Source organism: Macadamia integrifolia, chromosome 6 (assembly GCF_013358625.1).
Source record: "Macadamia integrifolia cultivar HAES 741 chromosome 6, SCU_Mint_v3, whole genome shotgun sequence".
NCBI lineage: Eukaryota > Viridiplantae > Streptophyta > Magnoliopsida > Proteales > Proteaceae > Macadamia > Macadamia integrifolia.
In genome coordinates, this window is record NC_056562.1 from 27489021 (window position 1) to 27510202 (window position 21182).

The 21182-nt window shown below is 37.2% G+C and overlaps 2 protein-coding genes across 2 annotated transcripts; one reads left to right on the forward strand and one right to left on the reverse strand.

Annotated features, from left to right (window-relative positions):
• Positions 1-1926: 1926 nt before the first annotated feature.
• On the reverse strand, positions 1927-5589 carry LOC122082518 (PI-PLC X domain-containing protein At5g67130-like). The gene is made up of 9 exons (XM_042650141.1): positions 5306-5589; positions 5128-5202; positions 4904-5026; positions 4672-4809; positions 3353-3451; positions 2947-3250; positions 2593-2816; positions 2400-2486; positions 1927-2285 (listed from the first exon to the last, which is right to left on the reverse strand). Exons 1-9 carry the CDS (start codon positions 5309-5311, stop codon positions 2118-2120), a joined length of 1224 nt encoding a protein of 407 aa, XP_042506075.1. The 5' UTR covers positions 5312-5589; the 3' UTR covers positions 1927-2117.
• A 5385-nt stretch (positions 5590-10974) lies between these two features.
• Positions 10975-16820, forward strand: LOC122082516 (probable receptor-like protein kinase At1g49730). The gene is made up of 9 exons (XM_042650138.1): positions 10975-11398; positions 12779-13330; positions 14277-14561; positions 14647-14908; positions 14982-15034; positions 15124-15191; positions 15322-15411; positions 15613-15697; positions 15784-16820. Exons 1-9 carry the CDS (start codon positions 11320-11322, stop codon positions 16326-16328), a joined length of 2019 nt encoding a protein of 672 aa, XP_042506072.1. The 5' UTR covers positions 10975-11319; the 3' UTR covers positions 16329-16820.
• Positions 16821-21182: the final 4362 nt, after the last annotated feature.

Sequence of the window (21182 nt, forward strand, 5' to 3'; positions counted from 1 at the left end):
TAGGCCCTAACTCACCCTATGTGGCCAAACCTTGTGGAGAAACCCTTAAGTTTTTGGGCATTGGATTCTCACCAATATTTGCGTTACTCAAACCAACATTCTCGCTTCTGCTTTGTAATGAAGGTTTGAAAAATAGCATCATTCTTATTTAGTCGGCATGGGTTCACTTCTTTTTTTTTTTAAATGAATGGCATGGGTTCACTTCACATGATAAAAAAAGAGTATTAGTGTGGAAACCACTATTTATTATGTGAAAATAATAATATAAAAAAAATTATACAAAGGAAGTGTAACAAAAAATTTCCCATTTATTTATTATCGGGATTAAGGTGAAGAGCGTATGTGTCACCCTGGAGGGCACAACAGGAAGCCCGGTATGCCAATTTAAAAATATATTTAATCTAAAACAAGGTTCTAAGTATCTTTATCGAATCATCCGAGGCTGATACCAATACCTGACCAATCTTGAATGGGATATCGGATTTGGATCAAAGGTAAAATCACAAAAGAGTCACAATACCGTTTGTACGCTTACAAAGGAGTCCTATTCGTCTTACGCACTACTAGGCTCGGCTTGAGGTCCGGCTGAGATATATGAGACAAGGCCAAGCCCTTCAGGCTCACGGTAAGCAAGCTAAGCAAGCTGGGCTTGACCATTTTTTTTGTCATTTTTCATATTATTTTTTATACAAAGATAGTAAAAATTTAATCTAAATAATTTTATGTTTTATATATTAAATTAATGATATATATTAATTTATGATAATTTACCCATTGTTCTTATATATCATATACATATATACATATAACATAACATACATATATGTATGACATATATTCTTTGCATAAGTGTTCAATCCGAAGACTCACCTGGAAATCTCAACCTGACCCAACTTACTAGCTAAAAAGGTCATCAAACCCTAAAATTGTGGGAAAGGCTTCAGACGGACTAGCCAGACTATGAGATAGGATCCGTTGCTCGTACGATCATCTGGTAGTACAAGTCAGCATTCAACACATGTCCTTCCTTCTACCATTACAAGGATAAAAAGGGGTATGTTTGGAAACAAAAAGGATAGATGTTAAATGCTGACTTGTATGACCAGGTGATCGAACGAGTAGCTGATCCATTTTCTCGGACTATAATTAAACATTTATTTCATTTGTTAAGCACTTAAGCGTCCAGTTTTTATACATGAATCATGCATATGTACAAGTGCATCCTTTCATCTAGATGGGGGAGGGGCTACCTGGTTGTGAAAAGATGCCACCACCCCTCAAATTGGATGCCTATGCACGCATTCCTATTGGCCTAGGCGTAGTTGCCAAGTAATCAGATAGCCTTCTTTCTCCCAGAGAAAGGAGAGAGTGATTTCTGCAGTTGTGAAGGCCAATGGGAACACACGAAAAAACTTTCACATGGATGTCATTTTCCCTTTCACGGGGTTGGGGGGCAATCATTTCCCCACCCCCACCCCCTCCAATGTGTCTAGGCAGAGGGGCATACTCCCCCATAGAAAACTCTCTCCCAAAGAAGAGAAAAAGAACCCTACTAGTCTGACGTTGTCTATGCCATACATAGGTGGGTGTAAAAAGACCATGTTACCCCTCTCCTATTGGCCCCGTGCGCTGATGTTTCTTACTCTAGATTGACAAGGTTCTTTCTTCCCCAGTGATAAAGTTTTTTCATCTATGAGAGGACCTTGGGCCTTCATATAGGGCACGCACACATAGGCCGGAGCGCGATGATCATTGCATACCCCTATGTGTGTGCGGCGGAAGGGCGGGCCTCTTGAGGACAACCCCACCCCACACACAAAAAAATACAAAAGTTCTCTACATAAGGCGGAATCTCTATACAAACGCCATTATTTTGCCTCGTGGAGAGACAGAGAGAATCTCTTTTCCAACGTAATGAAGTCAACATGAAAGGAAATGTAATTTTACTTCACAATTGGCTATTTTCATTCAACTCGTTTCCAGGGAAATGAACCCTTCATTCCGTCTACTTCACTTTCACCTAAATTCTAACCAAACGAAGCTCTTCTCGACTCTTGTGAAGCTTTTCTAAAGAGATACAACGAGTTAGGATCTATCTGGGTTAAATCTGAAAGAACCTATAACCATAGTAGCGAAGATAAAACAGTGACTGATAGTGCCCCAGTGAACCACCGCAGTTGGAACGCTCCTCTCTCCAATGACGCAGCACTGATATTTGAAGCCGCAGTAAGTGCAGAAGCAGCCTTTGGGTCTACGGTGTCACATGTTCCAAAGGTTGCGTTTGGCTGCACATCACATATAAAAAAAAGAGTTAAATCTCATATTGATTGATATTAATTCACTTTTGAATTAGTGTTGTATTGGATTACTATTGGATAATTATAATAAAGGTAGCTAACCTTGCAAGAGGCAATGGTGGTACACCCACATGCCAGATGACCATTAGCTACATCTACAGCATCTGAGACACCCCCTCCTTCACTCCTCTGCAACACCAGAACATAGAATTCAATCAAATAAGTATTCTTTGGCTGCACTATCATATTTTTGAAGAACAGCAACTCTGGTATGTATCCATCCCTCAATATATACCTTGTAATAGTCAACAGCAATAAAGTTTGGCCACCGATTACCAGATGCTTTGTAGCAGGTGTTCATCATATTCATAAGGGGAGCTGAATTATCTTTGCAAGCTCTCCCTATGTTTGGGGCATCAGGGAAGTAGTTCTGTAAAACAAGTGATTTGGTTGTTCTGTTCATGGGAGATGATTCCGCACGGTTTGGACAGGAACCCGCAATTATCCCACCATTACCATCTGAAATTTTAGCCAACTATCATTAGAAAAAGAAACCCATTTGCCTCACTTTTCCTATTTTACAGGAACATTTTCCTTTTTCACCTTTTTATATGGAAACAAAGGGAGTCTATGGGAGTTGTAGACTCACATTGGTTCTCCACAACATAATTCCATTCATATGCAATTCCTTCTGAAGCCTCCTTAGCTGATTTAGAGGTGAAGACCACTAGACGCTGATTCCGGGTTACCATATCATCAACTGTTGGCCAATCTCCACCATTTTTGGGCATCCGAGACACTGGAAACCAAAATTTATTGAGGCCTGCAGCATCGAATACCTTCGTTAATCCCTTCGGAGAAGTGACATAGTCTTCGATAAAAATGGTGATGATCTCCGATGGGTTTGCAACAAGAAAGGCTTGAATCTCTTTCAATACGTTAATCGCAGGTTGCTGGATAATCAGAACTTGAAGTAAGTAGTTATAAATAAGACTGAACCATATAAGTTAATCAGCCTCAAAGATAAACTAATCTTTCTTATAAAAGAGACTTACAAAGGCTGTGTAGTTGTAGCAGTTGCCGCCATAGGAGTGACACAACCAAATGTCATTCATGAAGTCATACATATCAAGCATCAAACCCCTAACACCATTCTGCAATGGAATTCAACTTCTTAATATTAATGGATGATTAAATAACAAAAACAGTAACTACTGTGAGGATCATATCAAAAGTCAAGACAGAATTTGATAACTTCGCCAACTGATCTTGATTCAATTCTTGACTATCTAATTCCAATTAATTGGTAATTTTGGGAACATCCAGGCTCTCTGATAAGCATTTAATTCATGCAATTGATTGGTTAGCCAGTTTTGGAGTCCATGGCCTATTTCAAAATCTAGGAAATACAGGGTATGCATACAAACCCCACACCTCAGAAACATTATTCACATAGGAGAAATTTTCTCTTCACCCTAGTTGACAGAATCATGGGTCATAAATCAATCATCCACAGCTGCTCTTAGAGTCCCATCCAACAGCAATAAAGACGAAGGATCCAAAGGTAGTTTTACACTTTGTATAATAAGGGGAATAATTATGACCATCAATTCGCTTCATGAATCACGATCTGTGGGTGAAGAGAAAATTTCTCTTATTAAAGAAAAGAAAAAAGACCTACTACTTGCAGAAGAGATTCCTTCTTGTCTTCATTGAGGTTGGATGAGACTTTATAGATAGTCTATCCTTTGCATAATAGGGGGAATAATTATGAATTTTCCAATCTCTTCATTGTATGTGGGAAGTTTTGTGCACGACGGTGCACAAAACCTTTCGCCTTCTTTTAAAGAGAGAAACAAAACAAACAACTTGAAAGTACTTCAAAAAAAAAGTCTCCACCCACTCCCCCCCCCCCCCCCGGGCCCCTTAAACATTAAATAAATGCTGTAGTGCAATCAAGTTGGTTAGGTAGAAGAAGTTGGGGAATTGGGATTTTTAAATTAGGAGAGAAACATCCAAAAGGAAAAGGTGAGTTAGGTTAACTTAGAAGCAAGCAAATGACAAGAGAACTGCCCAATCAGTTTCACCAACTCCTCCAATCAGAAGATGCATCATTGATAGAGTCATCTATGTAGCTATTTGACAGATGATATGGAAAGCTATGAAAAAAGCTTACTTATTTACTTTACAAAGACAAAAAAATACCCATAGCATTAGCTCTTAATTACCTGCTAATTCTTCGTTAACAAAAAATATATTCTTTTAATTACCAGTAAAATCAAGTCCCTGGATTTGTAACTTAAGACTTCTTGAAAGAGTTTTCAGTTTGAAATGTGAAGTAGAAGTGAAGGGAATGAGAGATTGTTATACATACATTGAGCTGATTAGTGACTGTATCTTGCTGGTTCTCTGGAGAGAGAATAACAGAGCCAATGGTCGACTTAGCTCCCAAAAGGGCAAAGGAGTTGTGCGTCGTCAGCCATGAATACCGATTGAAGGGTAGCCCTTTCACCTAATCACCAACCACCCACTCTAGCAATTCAGAAAAAAGAGAAGAAATCCAAGAAAACAAGAGATGAAAGTAGAGAAAGCATGGAAAAAGGTACCTTTGTTGTGGGAATCACCGGCTGAATCCGAGTACACCTCGGCCTAATGTTGCCGTCGGCAAGGCACGTCTCGCAGTGCAAACCCGTGTCACAGTTTTTATCTGATACGCATGTTTGCCCAAGCTGATACGAAAGATTATAGGATTTAAAATATGGGTTGAAATGAAAAGTTGTAATAGAAAATAAAATGAAAGAAGATGGGAAGTGGAAGAGAAGAAAGAAACCTTAAGAGCGGAAGAACAGACGATGAAACTAGCAGAAAGGAACAAAGCTGCAATGTAGTGAAATGAGGTGGCTCTCTGTAATTCAGAAATGTAGGGTTAAATAAAAGAAACAAAACAAGTAAAGAACAACGCAGAACCAGAACAAATGTGTAGCTGATGTGTGTAGACATTTACCAACCTTCATCCTTATCTTCAGTTCGTTACTTAATACTAATTTCCCCCAAAGACACAGAAATAGATGGGAGAGGAATAGTTTTTCTGGGTTCTTTCAGGTTTCCATGGGAAGACAATGGTAGAGAAGAGGAAAAGGAAAGTCTCTCGAGTCTCGACTCTCTTTAGTCCTTTGCAGCAGCAGGCGGAGTCATAAAAAGGAACAGGCAATGAAGACGTCTGGGCTTGGGAGACAGCGACACAGGGTATGGGCGGCATTGGCCGCGTGAAAGCGTTAACTAACGCTACTTTTAGCGTTCAGCGGCGATTAACGTGGCTAAAGTGGAATCGTTGGAAAATAGGAATCTGGGCAAATCCGGAGCTGGAATTCTGGATAGCTGGGCCCACTCTTGCCCCTTAGTTAGAGCCCCATCGTCGTCGACCAATGTTGATGGTTCATTCTTCCTCACATCCACCTGACCTGTCCAGTGTCCATGCCTCCACTTCACCTCTTTCCTTCTTTAATGAATATAAAAGGATGACCTTAGTCACAAAGGAAAATAATAATCAAAGGAATGTGCAAACTCTCCTCCCATCTGGGTTAGTCCGAATGGAACTCCTTTCTCTCTTGTTCTGTATTCTTTTCCCAATAGCTAGAGAAAAAGAAAATTAGTTCTTGGGTTCTCTATTTTTTAATCTTAACATGACATCATGAACAGGTATTCTTTACAATGAGTGCGGTCGTGTAGTGAACATTGAATGACTAAGAGCATCTGGGCATGTGCCTCAAGATCGTCTCGATTATCTGATGATTACTGCACCTCCGCATTCATTGCAGATGATGTTTTCACTAACATTGTTGCTCAAAGAAAAAGTAAAGTTAATGTACATATGAATTATTAGGTCTTTGAGAATATTATATCGATTATAAATGATTGTAAGATAAATCTTCTGGTTTTTCCTCACCTTAGAAAAATTTTCAAGTTAAAATTAGTGTATTGTATTACTTTACATGTATTGATGTCTCTAATTTCAACCAAGATCTCCCAGAACTTCCATCCCAAGAATTCTGAATCTGAAGCATGTTTTTTAATAATTTTTTTATTTTTATGTTAAAAAAATAAAAGAGATTATTGAGCATGCCTAAGAGCTAGCAAACTCATTCAAAATTAGGAATAAGGTTTTTCATTTAGCTGGTGGTGAACTCTCTCTCTCTCTCTCTCTCTCTCTCTCTCTCTCTCTCTCTCTCTCTCTCTCTCTCTCTCTCTAAGTCCACCCTAGGCTGCTGGGGTTTAGTTCAAGCTTGGGTTCAACTTAGGTTCAAACCCGTCAAGTGTCAAGCTTAAGATGGGTTAAACATGACTTTGTTTTTATCAATGTTATGTTATTTTTAACATTTTTAAACATAAATATGTATTTTTTAATTCAATGTAAATCCCAATCGTAGCACAATATGTAGATTGAAAGCCTAATTTATATCTTTAAATTTCAAATGAGTTTCGGATGACTTCAAACTCACTGGGTCAAACTTGCACGAGTTTCGGATGAGTTCAAACACACTGAGTCAAACTTGCACCCTATTATAAACATATGAATCTATAATTTCAATTTATTAAAAAGGACCTATGATTTTCTTTTTTTAATGAACGCGTGAAGGCTAAGAACTTACATGGAGATCAGGAGCTTTAAAAAATCCTTTTTGAAAGATATATAAAATCTCCCACCCCCATCATCCAACACGGGAAGCTTTATAAAAATAATAATAAAAAAAAAAAGAAGCTCATTCTCTAAATACTTGTGATTTGGCAGTTTATTATGATAAATTAGGTGTACAATAAAAAAAATTCTTATAAGAATATAAAAAAAGTTTTAAGAAGTATTGAAACCTTGCAATGCCAAAATTGTGGTATGATTGAAATGATAGTTGGTCTATAAAGGATGTTTCAAATCTAACCCACGGACAGTTTGTTTTATATTCAATTCATCTGATTGACAAGTGGCAAGGGCAATTGAATAGTTCGAGATGGATTCTTTGCGGACACAAATTTGTGGGGAGGACATAAAATGTCGATGTGAATCTCACAACTTATATGTGAGATCGTGTTGGATGGAATCGGCACCCTATCGTCCTCGAGATTTTTATTTCCTCAATATATTTTCATATTTATTATAAGATTGAGGGATCGCTTTCCAATCATGTGGTTATTGTGTCAACATGTGGATCAATGAGAGAGTGCACGAAGGCATTGACCACTGATGGTAGGATAATTTTTTAAAGCTTGTGTCTGGGTGTAGGGGTACACAATTAGGTGAGTTCAAATCCTCTGCACGTGTGAATGTACGCCTATGTGCTGACACATGTTATTTTGTTTCCATAAATATCCTTTTCACCATTTAAATGATATTAAGTAGAACATGTGTTGGCATCTAAAGTGTGCGCTCAGGTGAATATACATACAGGAGATCTCAACTTTGACCAGGTGGTGTTTTTTTTTCTCTTATTTAAAAAAAATAGCCTTGCTTGATGTAACGACAGATGATTGCAAGAAGTTTGGCACCAAGCCAATTTTGTGGCTTTGGTTCAGTGTCTAGTGTGCCACATAAGATGGTGACTACTTATTGTCACCTCCCATCATGGTTTCAAGTATTGGTCTCGTATTGATCGTATCAGCTGTATCGGCTGTATTAGGTTGGTATCAATTGAGATTGATCCTCAATCCTTGATCGATTCGGATCGAGTATCCATATCGTTTTAGAGGTAAAATAGTAAAAAATTAATATTAAAAAAAAAAGAACAAAACCAACCAATCCAATTCAATCTAGATCTGCCGATATCGTCCCCTAAATCCATGCTTCCCATGGTTGCTAAGAGTATCATATCTTTTCTTACCAAAAAAAAGAGAAAAGAAGTATCACTTTCTTAATCAATTTTAATTAATGAATGTTTAGTTTCTTGCATTAAAAAAAAAATGATAAAGTGTATTTTGAAGAACCATCACCATTTGGGACTTACATGAAAGTATGAACTACCTATATTTAAGGTGAAAATTTTCCTTCAATCACAAATCTATAATCATTATTATTCTGAATGAGATCCTCTTCAGTCGCATTGGGTGTTTGACACGCATTCAATGGCTAGGAACCCCTTGGGATGTTCATCCATGTATTGAGATGCATATCCAAGTACTCCCAACGGTTTGATATGCATTAGACAATCAATACGCAAGTAAGAACTGAATCCTTATTCCCCTCTCTCAAATATTAGGTAAAAAAAACCATCTTATATTTAACTATCTATTTCTTAAGGATAAGACTCTCTAAGCCTAAAACGTATCTTACACATATACACACATTCTTATATTTAGTATTTTCTATTTTCTTAGATAAATAAATAAAAATAGGAATGCATGTAAGAATTGGAAAAAACCCTTTACCTCTTCTTTTTGTTTTTATTTATTTTTTTCCTTTTGCTTTTGTGAAAAAACTAACCTTTGCTTTTCAATTAGATTGTCTTTTCGCTTCCACCTTTAAAATTGGTAAGTCTTACTTTCCTCATCGGTATTGAAAATTAAGCGCATGCATATGTAAAGTTCAGTTTAAGAATAAAGTCGTCACACAACATAGAATATATTATGAGATTAGTCAAGCTAGGAGCATTGGAACACGAAATAGGAAGAATTGGATGTTACCCACCCCTTACATCACCCTTCCATGCACCAAAGTTACAATCTCCAATAACATATTTGTTGAATATTGTGGGAAGAGAGAAAGAGAGATAAGGGAGGTGTTAACGTGTGGCTCTTGTGTCTAGACATATGGCGGCGAAATGATTAATCCACCCTCATAAAATGAAATAAAACAACTCTATAGATGCTTTATCATGTGCTCCCATCAGGCCTCGAGACACGCACATAACCGCTTTCTTCATAATAATATAACATGAGTTTATAGTAATCAGAAAAAGAAAAAAAAAAAAACCTATAATGTATACTGGCCTTGGGATAGACCAAACTTAAATCCACAATCCAAAACACATTTGTTCCAAAATCTGGCTGGGATTTCTAAACCCTCCCCACCACCCCCACATCCCGAAAAAAAAAAAGGCAGGCTCCAGCCTGGTTTCAGGTTTTTCTAGGCCCAGATTGCTCCTAGTGGTGCCGTCTTCGATGTAAGGGAAGATGGAAAAAATAAAAAATAAAAATACAACAGTTATGGTGATCGAGATTATGAGTATATATATCGATTTTTCTCCTTAATTAATTTCAATATGTTTTTTATTGAATCACTTTTATGAGTAAAATAGGAAAAGAAAAGCAAAATAGAGGGTATATATTTACGATTTGTTAAATATAGGGCGGGCTTTATGTCATTTGTGTGTTCTAGAACTCCAAACCATTGTGTCGTTACTTGGTCAATAGATCAAAAAAACTTCTTCCATAATTGATTTATGGGTTTTTTTCTCTACAGTTTCACTTTTTTTTTTTTTATTATCATTTATTGATCTCCAAACATAGCCAAATAGGAAAACTTACAAAGAGGGTTGAAATATGCCATGTATTAGCCAGCTTAATTAGGCATTAAAATTCTAAACATATACCCTTAGGCTATGTTGTGTGAAAATTGTCTACAACATTTGCATCAATGCAATGAGCATTGAATGGTTGGGAGTTTCTTGAAGTGCGTGTCTAGATACTCTCGATCATTCGATACTCATCACACCTCATCTTTTACTGCAGAGGATGTGAACTCACCTATCTTAAGTTGTTAAAAAATGAGAAAAAAATAATAATTTAAGGAGAGAGATGGGCAATCATTTAAACAAAGGGTTCATCATAATTAATGGACAGCAATAAACTATAGGAAGTGAGATAAATGGTGGGCCACTTTGGATCTTGTTGACAAGGGCCACCAAATTTTGACTTATCCCATTAATTCTTATGCGGCCAAGCAACAACCAGCAGGGTCCATTGTTTCAGCAGCTTGGACGGGATCTACTGTGTCAAGGGATAGCAAATTATGTTACCAGTTTATTTCCAAAGTGTTACAAACCCACTGGGACAAGAACTTTCTTATGTCTAGCGGCGTAGTCATCTCCGTACTTAAATCGGATCATCAGATAGATTCGTTTCGCATGTTAGCTAGTTGTGGATGTATATGCTATGTAAGGCTTAACTATAAAGCATTGATATAAGCCATCCGATTTATTGTATTATTTATTGAGTGCTTAGTGGGTGCTAAGCACTGGGAATGAGTGCTCTCGTTTAATAGGTACTACACATTGTATCGACACAGTGAGTGACATCTCAGTTTCAACTTAAAAAAATTGTGTGTGCGCGCTCTTAATTGTAGGTGCAGTTAAAAATAGTGTCTTAAGTAAATACAAAACCTTTACCGACACTACTTTAGGGATGTAGGTAAATTATCGAATATCGTAAAAACCCTGTATTGTGAATGGTTGTTATTTGCATTTTATGTTGATTTTAGTAGCTTCTCAATTCTCATCCGGTTGTCTAGTCACTATAATAAATGAAGTAAAGAACCTTGTCGATGCCTTGGTACTACGTTTATTATTCAGATTCCAATCCAACGGTGAATCCCAGAAGCTGTGGGTCCCTAATTTGTATCCATTGCGTTTGCCTCTGCTATCGAGATAAATGAAGAAGGCTGTGCCAGGGGAAGCATGCTCCCTGGCTCCGATGGCTCCGACACCCAATTTAGCAAAGGCTTTGGCCTCTCTCTCTCTCTCTCTCTCTCTCTCTCTCTCTCTCTCTGTGTCTGGATACTCTATAGTCTCACATATTTTTGTCAGGTTGCCTTGTGTTTTCTGCAGGGTTTGGAAAACTTGAGACTTTCTTGAATGGACCCACCACTCACAGAGTCACAACTCTTATTGGGTACAGTACCACAGCTGTGTCCTCAGACCGGATTCTCTCGCACTAATTCAGGAGGAAGTGGGTTTGTATTCTGTAGCTACATCGGAGATGCTCCTCCTTTAGTTCTTCTCTTCAAGCCCTCTTAGCTCCTACTCTCTCTGCCTCGGCAATGGTGGTGCACGGAGGAGCTGTCGTGCTCTTGGGTTTTCTAGTTTTCCTCAAATTGCAGCAAATAGTGATGGGTGGAGGTTAGTTTTTCTCTTCTTCGTTCCTTTCGTTTTTAAGTTCTATTTTACTCTGTTTTTTTTTTTTTGGCTTTTAGAGGAAGCAAGGCTGTTACGGGATGGAAAAGAGGGAAAGAAATGGCTAAAATGTGCTAACCCCTGTAAACGTTAGCTATACGATTACTCATTTCTTTAGTTTAACCTCAGTTTGTTTAAGCGAATCAGTTACATTTTGGAATTGTTGGGCTTATTGTGGGAGGACATGGTGAAATTGGGGAATGGGTGTTGGTGGGTTGTTTGGCATTTTAGAAGTAAGTTCTTCAGACTATTTGTTCACTCTTAAACTAGGGAGAAAATTTTACTTTTCTATATATATATATATATATATTTATTTTTTTTCTTAAACTGTTGGGGTTTTGGCACTATCATTTGGTGGTGTAGTGAACCGAAAAGTGTCTTCTGTTGCATTTAGTTGTATATTAGAAGGGGAGTTCCCCGACTATTCTCTGATAATGTCTACTGGTTTCCTTTTCCGTTCAATGGGCGTTTAAGAACTTGTCTTTGTTTCCTGTATGTGGGTTTTGTGATGGAATATTGCTAATGAGGGTGAATTTGATTCTTGGTTTCTATTAGTTTGATTGTATACTTGTATGTTTGATTTCTTGGGATTGAGTTTAGCAGATCATCTGCTATTTCTTCACGTTTTGGCTTAAATTCAGTTCAACGATGTTTGACTCATTCTTTTTTTGAGCGTTTGCTGTCAAGATAAGATGGCTTATTAATATTTTGGTAATAAACCATTCTTCATCTACTTGCTAGTTCACAAGGATTCCTGGGCCGGGGTTCATGGTTCAATTTCACCCTTAAGTGGATACTTGGGACTCAATGTATATGACCAATGTCATTTAGACATATCCATGTTGCTCAGTTAATATATCCCCCCCACCCACCCAATAGTCGACAGGGGCTTTGCATAAAGGATATCAAGTATGTCAACCATACAAGAGAGGTGCTCAATCTAACACAGTGGAATACAATATGGGGGACTCGAGCTGGATCGGCAGCATATTATAGCATTCGGAAACATTGACTTTGGATTTGCATCTCATAAAGTGACATCTGTTAAATGCCGAAATGAAATTTTTTTTATGCAAGTATAATTGTGAATTTAATAAAACAAATAATCCAAAATCTACACAGATTTAAATGTTAAGAACTTTTCTTTAAACTGCGGAATGTCTCTCATAGGTGAATTTACTCATGATCTGACTGTTATTTAATGTGATCTTTACCTTAGGTTTTCTTTGTGTTCTGAATAGCTGCCGAGTCATCTATGTGGCAAGGCAATTCATTTTTGTTACATTGCTGTCTGACAAGAAATCTCTTTCTCTTCCATTTGTGCAGATTGCCCCCTGGACTTAAGTACATCAAATTTTACTTTGGCAGCTTCTGTGTGCTCTAAGAGTGATGACAGAGGGAAGTGCTGCCGTTATGTCAATGCCTTTGTTGCAGTTGCTATTGCTCGTTATGCCAATTTGACAAGCAACCTGGGGGTCCCTTCAGAGTTATCTGAGGTCTGCCTTCATTCCATATCTGGAACTCTAGAAATGCATGGTATCCCTCCAAATGCGACAGTTTTTTGTGCACTTGGTACTAAAATTCCAGTTAATTATGAGTGTGAGGGCCGGACAACTGTCTTGCAAATGCTGCAGTCTCCAAAGTTCGGTAATGTCACAGAGAATTGTAAGTTGCCACTTTCCGCGGAGAGTAGTTGTAGACGGTGCATAAATGCTGGAATTTTATACCTTCACCACCTGGTAGGAGCAGACAATAATATGACATTTGGTACCTGCCGGGATGCAACGTTTGCTGCACTTGCAAGTCAAGGTGACAATGAGTCTGCCATTGAAATGGCAAGCTGTTTCTTTGGACTTCAAGGGCTTGGTATTCCTTCAGGTAGGCTTATGTTGGAGGTTATGGGCCTATGGCTGGGAGTTTTTTATGGAAAACTGTAAGAATACTTAATATCCAAATAAATATCCGGTTTTTCCAACAAATCTATCGTTTTAAATCTTGAATGAGTATCATTTTTGGTTTTTGTGTGGTTTTCATCATAGTTGATTCCATTTCTTTATTGGTCTACTTATTCTAAGTGCTTCTGAAATTGAATTTTAATGGGATCCACCCATCGTCTGGGTTTTGTCTAACATTTTATTTATTAATAATTTGAATGGTTAATTATAAATTATTGATGTATAATGGAGCTTATGAACAAATCAGTTTTCATGCCTAGCTGTTACCTGGGAAAAATTAATTAAGTTGGCCCAAATTATTTGTTGCTCAAGTTGCACAAGAAACAATGTAACCCATGAAGTTCTAGTGGAACACATCTTCTATAATGAACGGAAGTCCAATGATTTCGGGAACTTTTTACTTGAGAAGTGTTTTTTAGTTGAAGATGACATTTCTTTGGCAACCAATGGCTCATTTTTGAAGTGGTCCTTGGTGAAAGAGCTTAACTCTAAAATCATTCATCTTCGTCTGAAGCCCAACCAATTGTCTCCTCACCAAGAATTTTTAGTAATTGCTTGTACACACCATAATGTACTGCTTCTTTTTGGTAATGTGTCCAATAAAATCGGGCAAATTTAAAAGATTCCTTAATTATCTGAAATAGTTTACAAGACACTTCAAATTGTGTTAGTTAATCATACTCATGAAGTACTATTGTCGCTTATTGGTTGAAATCTGTTAATTGAACAAAAAATCTTAGGATTTGGTTTTTACCGTCTTTGGTTTTTAGAGATGCTACATCTATTAATTTTCCTATGTTTTACTGTAGTTCAAATCTATGGTGATGATTTATTTTATTTTATCCTTTTTTGTTTAAATGGTATTTCAGAGCCATCCCCACCTTTACTCACACCAGAGGCTTCTCCAAGTACTGTACCTGCTGCTAGCCCCAGTCAGTCGTTAGTTAGAAGACGTTCAAAGGAACATCATCACACCAACCACCTCATGGTAATCCCAGGTGTAGGCAGTGCAGTGACTGTAGTGGCTGTTCTTCTGCTGATAATATTGATACTTCTCATTCGTAGAAAAAGCAAAGAGTTAGAGGATTCAGAAAGTCCTGACAAGACCTCATGTAAAGCTTTACCACATCGGCTGAGCCGAAAATTCCAGGAAGGTTGGGTCATTGAATTCTCTAAGGTCTATATGCTTTCTTGATCCTCGGATACATGAAGTTTCAAATCAGACCATACTGCATGCAGGTCCATCATCTATGTTCCAGAAGATCACCTATAAGGAAATAAAGAAGGCTACAGACAGTTTCAGTAGAGTCATAGGAAGAGGGGGCTTTGGTACTGTCTATAAGGCTCAGTTCTCTGATGGATTTGTGGCAGCAGTGAAGCGGATGAACAAAGTTTCGAAGCAAGGAGAGGATGACTTCTGCCGAGAGATGGAACTTCTTGGGAGGCTGCATCATCGTCATCTTGTGGCTCTAAGGGGCTTTTGTGTAGAAAAACATGAGAGGTAATTTTCTATTGTATTTCTTGCTGACCTGCATGCATGTGGCTATCTAACATTTCTTTCCCCCTTTGGGTAGATTTCTGATGTACGAGTACATGGAAAATGGAAGCTTAAAGGATCATCTTCATTGTATGAATCTCCAGCCTGTTACTCTGGTCCTTTTTTTCCTTCACTATCCTTTAATTTGTTCACTACCTAAGATCAATTCATTCTTTCAGCTCCTGGGAGAACTCCACTGAGTTGGCAAACAAGAATCCAGATTGCCATTGATGTGGCTAATGCTCTGGTAACCAATACATGTTGTCACTAGAACATGTTGATTAAAATTTGACAGCCTGAATCTTTTTGCTGAAACCCAGTTAACATGTTTTCTGGACTTTTTTCACTTGCTGCCCCATTTATGTTCTCTTGTGCAGGAATACCTACATTTTTATTGTGATCCTCCTCTCTGTCACAGAGATATAAAGTCCAGCAATATTTTACTGGATGAGAACTTTGTTGCAAAGGTATTGCACACAGTTTGGCTATAGATCAAATTTTGATCTTGTGTTCAGCTTTGAGGATTTATTGTTACTTCTAGTACTCGACTAATTCTTAATCCCAACTTATTGGGGTTGGCTGAACAATTCTGGTTCTGTCATAATACTATTAAAGCCCTACCCTACTTTTTTGTTTTATTTTTTGCCTTCCACTTGTACTATTTTTAGGTTGCAGACTTTGGCCTTGCGCATGCTTCAAAGAGTGGTACAATTACCTTTGAACCAGTGAACACTGATATACGGGGAACTCCAGGTAAGTGAAGAAATTTGACATTTCAGATTTGATCTCTTTTTATTATCTGTTCAAAAGAGACCTAACTCTTAAAGGAGTGTTTGCAGGTTATATGGATCCAGAATATGTGGTGACTCAGGAACTGACCGAGAAGAGTGATGTTTACAGTTATGGTGTGCTGTTGCTGGAGCTTGTGACAGCAAGGCGAGCGATCCAAGATGGTAGGAATCTAGTGGAATGGTCTCAGGTTTTCATGGCAACTGAATCTAGGCTACCTGAACTTGTAGATCCTGCCATAAGGGACTCCTTTGACTCAGAGCAGCTTCAAACAATTGCGACAATTGTGAGATGGTGCACTCAAAGAGAAGGAAGGGCAAGGCCTTCGATCAAACAGGTTTTGAGGCTGCTCTATGAGAGTTCAGATCCGATGCATAGTGGTTTCATAAAGGCTATGAAAGATGAAGATTATGATGGCATTCAAGGTATGGCAAGGGATAGCAAGGGGAAGGTCCAAAGGGGTGAGTTGATCTTTCACAGTGGGGATGCAAGATATCTTCCTTCATCTTCAAGTACATCTAGGTCCTACTGCAGCAGGAGCTTTTTACTGGAAACTGGCTCACCACAATCTCCTCCTGGAATTTTCTCTGTTTGAACATTGAGAGAGAGAGAGAGAGAGAGAGAGAGAGAGAGAGAGAGAGAGGGGTTGGTGATGGTGTTTCTCTCACTCAGCTGTGCTTCAGCCTCGTTTGTTGTTTTGGCTAAACAGGTGTCACCAGGTAAGGGATCATGTACTTTAGTAGGCTGTTCTCTTTATTGGTTTAGACTTTCATTCTTGAGTATTGGCCTCTATAGATGATTACCAGCAACATCCAAGATGGTGGATTACCATGCTCATCATTTGTGTTACATGGCATTCTTAATTTTGTTCTTCTTTCGTTTTTTTCTTTTGGCTTTGTTCCCCCCCATGGAAGATGAGATAGAGAATATGAGATAAAGTGTTTCAGCTTGTATTATTGAAAATTGTTGTCAAAGTAAGAAGCAGCCCAGTCAAAAAATTGAGATTGATGGTTTGGGTGATATGCTTAGAGGTTGTTTTCAGTGTGAATTTATTTTGTCTAAATGAATTTTTTTGTTGTATCTGTAATTTCTTTTTTCCAACTTCTCCAAATATGAGAGATTACATTTTTAAGGCAAATTAGAGTTAGATTTGATTCAAGCTTGTTGCAATTTCTGACCTGATTGAAAACCTGTTGCAATATTTTTTTTTTTTCATCTATACTTTTATTAACATATCCTCCACAGATCTCAATTGATGACTTGAAGACCAGTCAAAAGTGAAATTGCTACTATAGTCAGTCAGGGCTTGAGACAGTATTCTTGTGTTGATCACCACTCTCCAAGGAACTAGTTATTGGTATCGGTAAGGATTGGTCACTTTTGCCTTGGCTTTTTATTGTTGTACCCCTGAAATGATACGTGCAACGGATGATTGGTGAGGTATCAGTAATGGTCTCAGCCAATACCAATATGGCCGATACTTGAAATCATGCCACTCTCAGATTAATGGGGTTATGCAGCTTGATGCGTCCGGACTTGCTTGGTTCTTGGTTCAATCCTTCATTCTTTAGCTCAACTTGCATTTATAGTTCAACTTTGCAGCCTAAGATAGTTGTTCAGTGGTTTGGGCCTGGTGCCAGCGAACTACTTGGGATGATGGCCCTTGAGATATTCAGGTTTAAATTTAACTACATTGGGTAAGGCCTCAACCTCGGCCTTGATCCAATTCAAATTCGATCATCCAAATAACCCAACTTGGCCTTTGTTGCCACTACTGCCCGAGGGCTTCCCTAATTATATATTGTAGAAGTCATCTGCTTTTGCAGGCTGAGAATATCTAGCACCTATTAAACTCTTTTTTGTGGGCTTTATTGGTAAGTTCATTATTTGCCCTAGGCCAGGCTTGTAGTTGCAGCATGAATTTTTGGGTTGGGCCGGTTAGATATGGGATTTAAGATTTATAACAAGTTTTTCTCAATTCAGCTCTGACGTAAGCCGGGCTTGGCGATATGCTGGTTTCTAAAATCTTTCTAAATAAGCCAGATAGGTTTCACCAAATAATAATAATTATTAAAGTGAAATAGGCAGCGCAACTAGCGTGATTTGTGTTTGGGCGTATGAGGAAGGCCTGAACTAGGGACAAGAAAGGCTTCACGTGGGATGCAATACCAAGTTGCAACAAGCCCTAACTTCTTTCTTTGTATCTTTTATTTTTTGGATTGGTAATCGACTATGAATTAAAACGTGTTGAGCACGTGAATTCGAGTCCGAATCATGTCCTCATGTGTTCTCATATAGGTCTGTGATGGACAACTTGATTCCATTTAGTTATTCTCTTCAATGCATTGGCGGAATCCAGGTGTCAATCATTGGACTTTACAAGAATCTGATCTGAATTCTGTGAAATCAGAATTATATATCAACTGAATTCATGGTGTGGAAGTAGGCCAATTTATCTTACATGTTACAGATAGGGGCTTCTGAGTCAGAGAGTCAATTAAATTAGATCGCATTTGATACATTCCATCCGATTCCAATTGACTCTATCAGTCCAACCGGTTTCGATTGATTCAATCAAATTGGTCCGGTTTGACACCCCTACCACCACATGGGGGTTCACGATTTCATTGGGACGCGGATTCTCGATAAATCCACCGCTTCTTGACCCCACGATCGCAATTCATTTTTTTCTTTCTTTTTCCGTTATTTACTTATTTGGCTTAATTAATTCCTTTGTCCTATTTGGGTTGACTTCCATGATCTGCGGCCTAACACATAAAATGCGAGACGGCTGGGGCGGAGCTGTGGCCCACCCACGCACCGCAGCTTCCGGCCTTCCACTGTTGCCACCGGTCTTTCACTTTTTTTTCTTTTAACATTCTATAGAACTTTCCAAGGGAACTTTTACTCACACACAAGAGGGGAAGGGGCTGATAGAAAAAGAGGAGGGGAATGTATGTGACAGGAGTTGATCCTTAGACCACAAATTTGATACCTATTGTATCATCAGAAGTTGGAACTAGTGCGTTATGCATTGGATTCACATTCAGTAGAGGCCTTCAACGTTTTCTCTTATTTTTTTTTTTTTCCCCATGAAGAGAATTTTCTTTTTAAAATTTTTTCTTCATGATTTTTTTTTTTTTTAATATTTCTGTAAACAAGTTACAAGAGAATGTACTAATAAGGTCATGGCTTTAGGCATCGTTCCCAGCATCCACCAGTGTTACAATATGGAGTCTATGGAACAAAGATAAAAATACCTAGAAAAGTGATTTTTATATACAATAATGAGGTGTAACAATTTTTTTTTAATTACAAAATAATTTCATATATATAAGGTAGTGATATCATTTCGTATGAGAATGTGAGAGAGAGATGCTAACATAAATGAACTAGGGGTATCCAAAGCTGACATATCCTTGTAGGGCTGACCTGAATTGATTGGCTGAATTTTGAGATTGACCCAACTAATTATTAAACATGCTAAGTTTATGCACTGATCGATTATCAATTGGGCATTTGCGGTGCAAGGTAATATAGCTTGATGATCACTCTACTTGAACCGAATAAAAACTTGTGACCAATAGACCTACCTTCTTTAATCATTCAAAATACAACATTAATACTTTTTGAATCTACTCCTATTATAAAGTTTGTGTTATTTTATAGATATTTCCTTAATTAAAGCCTCTTCTTTTGTTACTCGTTTGTGATAGTTTTTATTCTCCCTTTTAACAAGTGGAGTCATTCTCTACAATAAAATTTGTGTCGATAGAGACTTGGGATTGAGTTGCCATTTGAATTAGTTAACACATAATTACGGATAAATTAAGAGTAATAGTAATAGTAGAAGGAAAAATAAATAATAAGTAATCATTTAATTTTTATTTGTTAAAAATTCTACTCTTTGCATTCCTAATGTGTAGCATGTTTGTAGTAGAATAATAAATAAATAAACAATTATTTTATTTTATTGGGGTCAAATGTATACTTTTTCAATTCCTAATGTGCAAAGCACAAGCCATGAATAATGTGATAAATAACACAACTATGTGCACATCGAAAACTTTTTTACTAATACCTTTTTAAAACTTTACTACATGTGTGTGAAAAATTACTACTCTCAATTAATTGTAAAGAGGACAAATATATCCTTGTAGGGTTATTAATGTCATTGCATATGAAGCTATTGAAAGTGATTTAATTAATTATTGATGTCTCCCTTTAAAAAATTGAGTGTTTATTTTTCTTAATAATTTATTATGCATAGGTCATATAAATATACATAATACATTACGTGTAAGTGGTTGGATATTTGGTGATAATTTAAGTTTTTCTGTACAAAATTTTGTGTTCACATAAATTTACGTGTAATTTTGACAATGGATTTGGTCACAATATCATCTTTCTCCCTATTTACATTTAGAGTTGCATACAAATGTCAAAAAAATGCTAATGGTCTGGACACCTTGGTTAACAAAAAACAAAAAACAAAAATATGCTAATGGCTTGATATTACCCTCCTAAGAAATGCCTCACATCTCAAATGGTAAAGTCCATGGCATTTTGTTTTTTTTCCCCTCAGTTCTCCATCACAAATACAACTTGGTTATTAGATCCACAAATGTAATTAACAAGGATAAAATTTTTGCATTGAATTTTTAATGCTTTATTTTAACACTTAGTCAATTATTTTTGGATTTAACTTGAATTAGTGACTATAAAAAATAATTGGTTAAGTGTCAAAATAAAGCATTGAAAATTATGGAGTGAACTTTTGTTGCAGATTTGTCAAGGAATTTCCTTGATGATCCATCTATTCGTGACATGTGGTAATTTTGATTGTTAATTAGATATGATTTATAGATTGATAATATGTCAAATTTTATACCCAAATTCAATTATTACTGTCTTGTATATTATTATTATTATTTTTCTTTTTAAAGTCATTTATCATTTTCAATTATTTTTGGAGTTACAAATTTTGCTTTGTTCTGGCACTTAGCCAACTGTTGGATTGAACTTAAAGTACAAATAATTACCCAAAAAAGCTTAAAGTACAAATGGGTGATCTTAGTGTTCTCCTATGTACAAATTTTTAATCTATCCAACCAATCACATGCCAAATATTTGAACATTATAGAAATACCTTTTGTGTATAAATTATGAATTTCTTTTTCTTTTTTAGGTAACCAGATACAAACTATCTCACTGTCTATAGGTTGGATATACCGTGGCTCCAACCAATGATATATTTCATTGGTTAAAGAAAAGATAGGCCCAGAATTTTCCCTAAAATAATTGATTTTTATGCAAATAATTTTTAAATGATCGACTTATGGAAACCCTTGGCTAGTTAAACAGAACTTAGAAAAGCTACCACGTGACAGGTTCAGCCATCACGGTAGAATGGAATTGCCGCCTGTCTCGGATTCTCTGTCTCTCCTTC